At 34.8% G+C, this 10,182-nt stretch overlaps 1 protein-coding gene across 1 annotated transcript; it reads left to right on the top strand.

Annotated features, from left to right (window-relative positions):
* The first annotated feature begins 2,661 nt into the window (after window positions 1-2,661).
* On the top strand, window positions 2,662-9,882 carry Nup58 (nuclear pore complex protein Nup58). Its single transcript, XM_076125840.1, has 13 exons — window positions 2,662-2,869; window positions 3,084-3,340; window positions 3,630-3,785; window positions 4,125-4,268; window positions 5,314-5,364; window positions 5,644-5,724; window positions 5,988-6,118; window positions 6,393-6,543; window positions 6,819-6,962; window positions 7,227-7,385; window positions 7,746-7,874; window positions 7,979-8,062; window positions 8,369-9,882. The coding sequence occupies exons 1-13, from the start codon at window positions 2,793-2,795 to the stop codon at window positions 8,500-8,502; spliced, it is 1,698 nt and encodes a 565-aa protein (XP_075981955.1). The 5' UTR covers window positions 2,662-2,792; the 3' UTR covers window positions 8,503-9,882.
* Window positions 9,883-10,182: the final 300 nt, after the last annotated feature.

Here is a 10,182-nt window from a genome sequence, read left to right as displayed (position 1 = left end):
AGTGCTATAGGTAATTTATATTAGAATAAGAACTTATAACTAACCCTGAGTTTGGTAACGTGCCCAGTAGGTTAATATGGCTCGCAACCTAACAAATGAAATTGACATTATAAATAGTGAAATGTATTTCCTACACCTTCGAGTAAAATAAACAAGATATTGTGTATATGTGAAGCCTATGTATTACGATTGAGAAGATTTATGAACAAGTATCAAAAATATCCCACATATTTCAGTACTTAAATGTTACGTCACTAAAATACATAATTAGACAACTACTACCTACAATGCTCACGTTATAACTTTAATAAGAATTCCATCAAGTCACTCGTTGCCTGAACTGAATAGCAAAACGGTAGTTAATTAAACAGTGGCAAACATTTTACTACAAAGTTGTTTGAAATCATTAAAAGTGCACTTGAACGAAGAACAATGCACTAATTAAACTAGATAAACATAAGAAAACTTTGTTCATTAAAAACTGGTCGACTGGTAGAATAAAATATTTCTTAACTTTTTCTTTCGAAATTGTAAAATTTTCTTTGCAAATGGCTGACGGGCAGGGACGAATCTTTGCATCTGATTATAACGCTAGTGACTTATTAATAATAGGGTGGAACTTGTTAAGATAGGTACATGTAATGTTGCATGGACTGCCAAATATGACTTTATCGATGATAAGTTACATACAGAATCACCTTCGGATTCTAGGGGACGACAAGGTGGCCAGTTATCTACTTAATATAATTTAAATGAAGACAGAATTTTATGCAAGTATACAGCACTTTATACTAATAGTAATTTCGGTGAAAACAAGCGCTGTGCTGTTGCTAGTCAGCTAATATCTATCGGTGAAATTCGCGGAAGTGATATTGGTAAATTTGGAAATACGAGGCGCCCTCTGCATATTTACATGGGCACTACCGCCCTCTACACAGGGAAATTGTACATAATATGTAGGTACATGCAACTGATGCGACGACAAAGGGAGGCTGTCGGTCATCGTTAGTTGCGAATAATCGAGAACTTGTGACTCTATACTTTCATGAGAAAAAATCCTGGCCAAAGTTATTTTATAATGTTTGCTTAAATAACAAAATGAGTGCCCTAAAATTAAGGTTACTAATTGCATATTTTAATAACTTTACTAGATGTTTAATATGCAAAGATTATTAATGTAAAACTATTCACAAAATGCTCATCAACATCAAACAATAGCCCCGAATGCGTCCTCGTCTACCTACAAAGTTCGCCGGTGTATCTTTTCTAGAGTTTGTAATTAAAAATCTTGAAAGTCAATTAAACTTGGACAGCACTCAAGACCCTCCGGTTTGCCTTCGGATTGAAATCGTAATGAATCGTGGAAAATCAAACTTCGATATTATAAGGCTTTGTCTTGGGGTTAAATGCTTATCGATCCGTTTGTTTCGCTAGTGTTTGTACGCCTGTAATAACTGGAATAGATAGCAGAACCTAAAATCAACTTGGATTGCGACCACAATCGTAGACTGAGTAAATAAAGAGAAACAAGCTCGTTAAAATCTATGTCAACTATAAGTAAGTACCTACCTACCTATAAAGCATCGGCTTGTTTTCATTTTGAGTTTAACTATTAATTGGCAGTGATATCGTTGTTTAAATAGGTAGATACGTTCTGGAAGGTCACATGGTATGCCGAGCCCATAATGTGTGGAATTAAATCAAGGCAAAGATGATAAATCAGTCACCTACTATTATACCTTTTTCTGTAAAAGAGATTCTTAACTTTTATTTAGAGATTTTTAACTTTTTATCTTACTATCTTACTCCTTTTACTTTTTTCTATTCTCTTCTTTCAGTTCTCTGTCTGTTCTTTATGTATTTCTGCTCCTTCTCTTCTTTGTACTATACTGACTTATGGTTCTTGTATCTTTGTGTCCATACTTTCGCTTATTTGTCCTTTAACCTTTACGTTCACTTCTTCTTAATATTATTGGTTTGCATTAGTCGAAGTCATTTTACATACCTCTAGCTTTTTGATAGCACCGGACTGTCTCAATCACCATTCTAGTTATTTGGTCCAATACAACGAGAGAAATAATGACCACAAAATAAATATTTATTGTTTATTTTTTCTCACAAATTCGAAAAGCGACAATGTCGTTACATTATTAGAAAGAAGAAATAATATGATCTTTAGCAGTTTTCGACAGACCTGCTTCTACTCTAAAAGTTCCTGTGACTAGTCTTTTCATTATAGACTCTGGAGCACACACCGGTGGTAGTTTTTCTCTTACAGTAGCAGATCCAGGATAAGCTGTTACCCAAGTCAAAGCGTCTTTAGCCACTGGAGTAGTTTTGAAAACCACTTTACAAGATTTGTGCAAGGTTCCACCCCAAGCAAAGTGATTCATTTTGTTAACTAATTTGCAAATATTTAACTGAAAATACAAAGATGTTACAATATTGACAAATGACTGACTAAAGAAAGCATCGTCATCTGTGATCTTTTTTAAAAAACCTAGAGCGTAGAGTATTTATTAAGAAAACTACTGTGGAAGATAAACCATGATTATTACATTATTTTTTCCCCATATAAGACGTAAACTGGGACTAGTATGCATATGGCGTTATTGTTAAACGAAACGGAGAATATTTTTTATCTATGGGAAGTTGTGTATCTGTACTATCTGTCTTCTCTGTTTTCCTATCACAGGAATGACCGTACTTTTGTAACCGCCTCAAAGTAACATTTATTTAAAAAATCTAAGTGAAACAGTGAACTGTGGTATAATTAATTGGTTTAGAACAAAATGTCGTTTTCATTTGGCACTCCGTCGAGTGCCCCGGCAACTACAGGTCTCACAGGCTTCAATTTTGGCGCTAACAAGTAAGTTCAGATCTTCAATACAAAACTTTAAATAAACTCCTCCTTGAGTGACAAACTTACGTTATAGATTTAAGAAAACCAAAAAGTATGTGGAAATAAGGTTTCAGTATATTGTTGATTCGTAAAAGTGTAAAAATGTTTTTGATCATAACCTCATTTTACATCTGTCAAATTCAAATTTCAAGGTTTTGTGACATATTATTTAATTTTGTAGGCCGGCGACGACCGGGTTTGGGTTAACGTCAACACCTCAAGCCTCCACGGGTTTGTTTGGAGCCCCTCAGCCTGACCAGCAGCAGCAGCAGCAGACAAGTACTGCTCTGCCTGGTTTTGGAGCAACCGCAACTCCTGCGTTTGGCACCACAACCCCAGCGTTTGGCACTGGCACGCCAGCTTTTGGAGCCACATCAACGGCCCCGGCCTTTGGCACTGCCACACCTGCGTTTGGAGCTACTGCTACACCTGCTTTTGGTAAGATGCATACTAGATTCTAAATGGTTATTTCTAGTCATTTTGTCGGCATGTCTGTATGAATGCTTCGTTTTTCTTTATCTTTGCGAAGTAAAAAGCCGATCATGTTTAAACATTAGATGTTACAAAATGTGTCTCAAAACTTGTATGTGATTCTAAAGTTTTCTGCAGTTCTTGAGACCCTGAAAGCACATATTCTAATTGTAAAAATAATGTAAATTAATCAATATGATAATAGTTCCTGGACACAGTCATAATACTCCTAATTATAATAATATGCACATTGTAGGGGCAACTGCAACACCAGCATTAGGGGCTAGTGCTGCACCCACATTTGGTGCCACAACCACCCCATCTTTTGGCACTACTGGCCTGGGCACCACTGGTCTCGGTGCTGGAGGCCTCAACTTCGGTACCGGCAGTAATACTTCAACTCCTGGCACAGGTTAACTATCTTTCTGTCACTGTTATTAAATATTTTCTAAATCCAAAAAATACTGTTTTTCACAATCAATATCTTTTGCTAAGGGCATTAAATTGAGTTTGCAGAATGTTTCTGTATATGCTAAAAGATCTTTGACCATTAAAAACATACATTTTATGAAATTATGCTAAAAACTGCCAAAGGAGACCAACAATGATATTATAAAGGCACATTATCTCTGGAAAGAATACTTTAAATATCATCAAACATTTTTGGGAAACTAAGTAGAACTGAGAACACAATTTGATTTATAAATTGCAAATCTATGCTAATCATATATTTTTACATATGTATTGCCAGGATTAACATTTGGAGCTCCAACTGCCACTACAGCAGCACCAGGTCTTGGTGGAAGTTTTGGTTTTGGTGCCGCCTCAACTCAGAGCACTGGGTTCGGTCTATTCGGCTCTACGAGCACTGCTACCACATCTACCAGCCTTTTTGGTAAGACAAATATAATTATCTGAAAAAATTTGTAGGTACTACCAATATATATTTATATTACAAATTAGTTGCTACTGAAAGGATCTTGTCTCTACTATACTGACTTAATAATAGAACCTGTAAGTTGTTCTCCAATTTTGTCTAGAATCTAGTCTGTTCCCTCTTTACTTTTTCGAATGACGGTATTTCAGGACAAAAATAAGAGGTGGGGTGTTTAATCCTATACAAATGAGATAACACTAATGCTGAGAGAAATCTTAAGTTGAACAAACTAGAAAGGATAATAAAAACTACACAATTGTTACGCAAATGCTGAAATATTCTGATGAAACATTGTTGGTACTTAGATCCTACTAATTTCTCTTTTCCAGTCCAATATGTTCCCAACTCCAAGCTCACCTTTCCGTGGTCCTTTCATCCCAGTCACTCAGACATTTCAAATGATGACTCCCACCACTATGCTGGCACCTAGACCTAACTTCGACCTCAGTCCTATTAACTGTGACCTGGAGTGTGGATATAAGATTATGAGCAGCAAAAGAGATTGCTATTCTATTATCACACCCAGTTGCGGTGAGACTGCCTTTGTATAGTGTTTATAATCTTTCAGTAGTGGTTTGTAAAATCACTTTGCACTAGAAGTAACAAAGTCAACTCTTTAGCCAGAAAAAGTTGTTTGACATTTATGAAACAGTACTATGAATAAATGAAGTAACAGTAGAGATATAAGAATTTATTAGATGATCATAATACATAATAATATTATACATTAGTGCCTAAATATATTTTTGAATTTACAGGTTGTACATAAGCATTAAGCATACTAGATTTTTTTGTTTTATTATGTAACTTCATTCATCAATTCTTATTTATTTATTTTTGTTTTATTATTTCCTGTCTTAATTACATATTTACTACACCAAGTCGAGTCCCTTAAAAATTGATGTAAATGATAATAACCTTCCTTTGCATTGCGCAGTTGGGTGAAAGGGATATTGTGAAAACAAAAAATATTCAAAAACACTCTTATCCAATTAACTTTCAGGTGCCAAATTGGGAACTACGTCAGTTACTGGTACACTACCATCTATTTCGGGTATGTAAGATATGAAAAATCTATCTGATTGACGAAATATCAAACAATAAAATAACATCCAAAAAGTTAAATACCTCCAAACAGTTTACATTTCTTTCAGTTTTATTACTTTTTTTCTTTCTGTTTCGATTATTCTTTAAGTTTTATTTATTTATTTTTAATTTCTATAAAAACAAGAAAGAAGACCTGCATACTAAAGACAATAAGCTTCTACTGGCTGGCACGAAAAGCTAACTAAAAATACTAATTAATCAAATAAATATTTTTTTCTATTTACAGCAACTCCAAGTTTCGGCTTAGGTGGTGTAGCCCCAACTACAAGTGGAATAGGAGCTACAAGTACTACAACAGATGCTAAAAGTAAGCTTATTTTAATACCTTAGTTCATTATGAACAAACAGCAATGTGTTTATCTGCAAGACCACTTAGATATTCCACAACTAGCATATCTCTATAGTACAGACATAATTTTTAATTCAGTGAATTTTAGTGCTATTCTCTTTCATATTTTAAGTATATATATAACTATCTATTTTAAGTAGACATAAGGAGCTATATTCAGAGTTATGTGACTAAAATGTGTCGGTAAAGGGTGTGATTTAATTTATGTGTTTATGTTACAGGTGAACCTCCGAAACAAAATAAACTGCCTAATGAAATCTCAACAACAGTGGATTCTTTCAAAGAGTTTGTAAAGAAGCAGAAGTCTCTGAGTTCTGAAGTGATGAGGGTGTCAATCAAGCCTCTACATAAGGTAAAACACTAATATTATTCAAAAAGTTTCAATTTGATGAGGACTGAATGCTAGGAATAATTCATAGAATGCAGAGAGTAAATTAGTTTTGTACAAGAGACCATCTTTTGGTCATTTGACCAACTCTATAATAATATGGAATGGTTCTTTTAGAACACTTGGTGGATTTGAGCATTTTAGCGTGCCCATGACAACGGTAGTACACACCTGTCACGGCTGTTCTTTCACCTATCTGGATGTACAATAATAATACATTGATGGTGTACATTTGCAGGTGTCTCGTGAAGCAGAGTCAACTCTCCGCGCGGTGGTATCTCTGGGCGGCGAGGTGTCCCGCGCGCGCGCACACTCGCGACGTCTGAGGGCTGCCGCCGCCGCTGCACTCGCCGCTGCTGAAGCTGCCACCAGGGACTATACCTCACCCGGTATGTACATTATATATTATGTGACAACATAGGTCAAATATGAAATCAAATTAGGATGTAATAAGCATCATAAAATTTCCTATGGTGCATGTTACGCAATGACTAGTATAGAAGTTACCTTTTCTGGCAAATTAGTATCTTAATTGATCATACCATATAATTTCATTTAATGGAATGGAAAATGGCGAAAAATGGGAAAAGAACATGGCGTGGAAATATCTTTGACAAAAGTATTGTAGCACAACATAACTATAATTTGTATTTTTTGTTTTTAGGCCTGGAGTTAGAAGGCACAGCCCCACCGCAATACGTAAAGGACTTGATATCAGAACTGGAGCAGCAACTCATTACATTCCGCAGGCAGATGGATGTCGCTGATAAACAAATGCAGTCGTCTCCTAAACTACTTTCTGAACAAGGTACTTATTTTACATACACATTTTAAATAACTCGACTGACTACAAACAAGACCTAAAATTGAGTCAGTATGTTATGTTTTTGCCTAACATGGCGCGGACAGTCTATTGTTATTACTGGCAGCTTAGGTAAATGTCACCTACAACTTAACATGTAGATCACTCGTCATACCATAATTATAATACAGGTGTATATTCAGTACAGAAATTTAGCGTAACACATACTTTGCGCTGTCTTAGTTTATCAATCTTTGCTTTGTCTTTCAGAATTAACTCTGGGTATACGTCGCATGCACGAGTCGTTAGTAGCGTTAGCCGGTCGTCTGCAAGCCGTTCACACGCAAGTCGAAGCTCAGAAGGAACAATACCTCAACCTGCGCAAATACGTTCTCAAAGATCCTACCAATGTGTTTGACGCGCCTAACAGTAAGTTTACTCGGGTTTTATCTATTTATCTAAATATTTCATTGGTGTTACGAACATACGTATTAATTAAGATGGATATTAAAAAGGTTAAATTGTCCCCATAACATCATAACCTAAAAGATTTACCGAATGGACTAGTTTTTAATCAAACGAATCTATAGTATTAGTACTACCATTATAGTGCCTTTGTGGCTTGATCGGTAGTAATAAAGTCCTGCGCAGTTGGCCAGTGTCAATGAACTTAACGACCATAGCTGGATATCGGCTAAGACATTATTTTTATAGTGCAGAATTTGCCGATACAAAGGCGATTTTATGTCTCAAAATAAAAAGATAAAGATATATTTATAACATTTGCAGCTAGCACGAGCCTAGACCAGATACTTCGCGACGCGGAGACGAACAGAAAGAAGATGAAGTCTGGAGCTCTTGCAGACGTCAGCCATGGACTGGGCAGCGCAGTGCTCTCCGACCCTAGGGCGGCATTAGGTAATATTGTAATCAGTAGTAAAAATAGAAGGCTAAGTATGTTAATGAAAGTTTAATTCGAAGAACATAAACCTATAACTAAACGTATTTTTTTTCGTTTGCAGGCAATTTACAACATTTAGCTGGACCTACACCGTTTACGTACGTCGGCAGTGCTCTATCGCCGTTCCCTACTGCAGACACAACTGGTAAAAATGCATCTATTACCCCCGGTTTCTGAGTACATTTAGCGGTAGTTTATCTATTCAATAGCGTTTTTTTGTGTGAGTTTTGACGCTATTGAATAGATAAACTACCGTTAAATGTACCTCAGAAACTGGGGGTTACTCATATAAATGACTATCAATACAACCACAACCATATAGATGATAACAGATATGTTATTAAAGTTTGGTTTATTTGTATAAAACAATTATTTTTAACTCAAATTGGTCAGGTGGCGTCAGACACTAGCGCTCTCCTTAACAAAATGATAAATATAATTTATTTCCTAGGACCTACATGGCAACCGCAAAGCCAGGCAAGTTTCAACACATCACTGAACATTAGCGGGTTCGGCGCCGCGCAGACGGACTCTACTAGCGGCTTCCAGCTTCAGAAGCCGCCCGGCAAGCGCGGGAAACAATGATATTGGCGATAATCATGCCTCTAGTGTGGCTTGCGAATAATGTTATCTGTGGTACCCGCTAGTTTCACTTACCATTCGATTTCTATAGAAATATGTCTCGAATTTAATTTTGTCTATGGTTAGTAAATGCCGTCTATCTTCAGATCCTCTCCTCTCACTATATTTTCTATAGTGAGTATGTAAGTATGTCCAATGCTGGCTGTTGGACAATTTATTGGAAAGTGATATCATTGCAAATTCGTCTATCATCATGAAAGATTGAGACTTTCAGACAAAGTATCGGTTTCAGCGTACCAACTGTTAAAGATAGAAGTTTTGTAGACTGTTTTATTTTGTTCGTGGTTTTCATAATATCTTATATCTCATAGACTTGTTATATTTCGTACCCAGATAACATTACAATCATAATAAACTATAAATCGCGTAATTCGAATTATGGACTCTGTGCAGTGAGTGTAAAGTTTAGTTTTAATCGTTAGTTAGGAATGCTACACTGTAACTAGTGCTAGCATTATTTGAATTAATAAAAATAGTAATGAATTGCAGTGGCCCTTTTATATCAGATCATTGACATTAAAAGTATAACGGTTTTCGTAGAAAATAAATAAACTTGTAAAAAAGTATTTAAATTTAAAATGACTTCCAGTTTCTACATAGACTTTGTCATGTTTCACTATAAGAGGGCCTAAATACTAAAATGTATTCTATATCTATATACTGTATTGTAAACAAAAATATTCTTAAAGCATGGTGACCCTTGTTAATTTGTGTGCATATCTGTCATGTTTCATTTACTCATAGCTCAAATACAAGATATTATCTAATAAATTATTTTGACAAATATACAAACAGATGGCTGAATGATGAATATAGAAAGAAACAGATGGATGATGAATATAGTTCATGCCACCATTGCGCCTTTAAAGTTATTTACTGACCAGCTTCATATTCTATGTATGTATATTATTATATTTAATTATCTCAGTATTTTTGTTACATATCTTAATAATACAAAGAGTAAGAAACATTAAAACATTTTGTTCTACAGTATTTTCTTTATACACGAAACCTCAGTTCATACAAATTGTAAGCCTGATTTATGCTTCATATTCTATGTATGTATATTATTATATTTAATTATCTCAGTATTTTTGTTACATATCTTAATAATACAAAGAGTAAGAAACATTAAAACATTTTGTTCTACAGTATTTTCTTTATACACGAAACCTCAGTTCATACAAATTGTAAGCCTGATTTATGTTTTGGTGATAAAACTTGTACAATATTACTACATCAAAAGTATGTGCTTTTACAATTTGTTATTGTTTCACTCAGAGGACCTATTAAATTTAACCTGTAAAAATCCTTTTTCTATTCATTGGTATATTAGATATTATTATTACTGTTTATATTATTAAATAAATGTTGTCTTTGAACACAATATTTTCACTATTTCCCAAATAGTGATGTTGTTAATGATAATTATTTTTAAGTAGCTTTGGAAATATATTTTTATAATAATAATAATTATCTTGTTTCATTATAATATCCTGCATATTGCTAATAAAATGGCCACATTCACATCTAGATACAGCATAGTGTAGTTAAGTACACACGAGCTGTAATTACACAGGCGCCTGAAGCCGCTTGGTGTAAATAAACCATCTAAATAGCAAT

The sequence above is a fragment of the Anticarsia gemmatalis genome, chromosome 18, assembly GCF_050436995.1.
Source record: "Anticarsia gemmatalis isolate Benzon Research Colony breed Stoneville strain chromosome 18, ilAntGemm2 primary, whole genome shotgun sequence".
In the NCBI taxonomy this organism is placed as follows: Eukaryota; Metazoa; Arthropoda; class Insecta; order Lepidoptera; family Erebidae; genus Anticarsia; species Anticarsia gemmatalis.
This window is presented reverse-complemented; position numbering and strand designations above follow the sequence as displayed.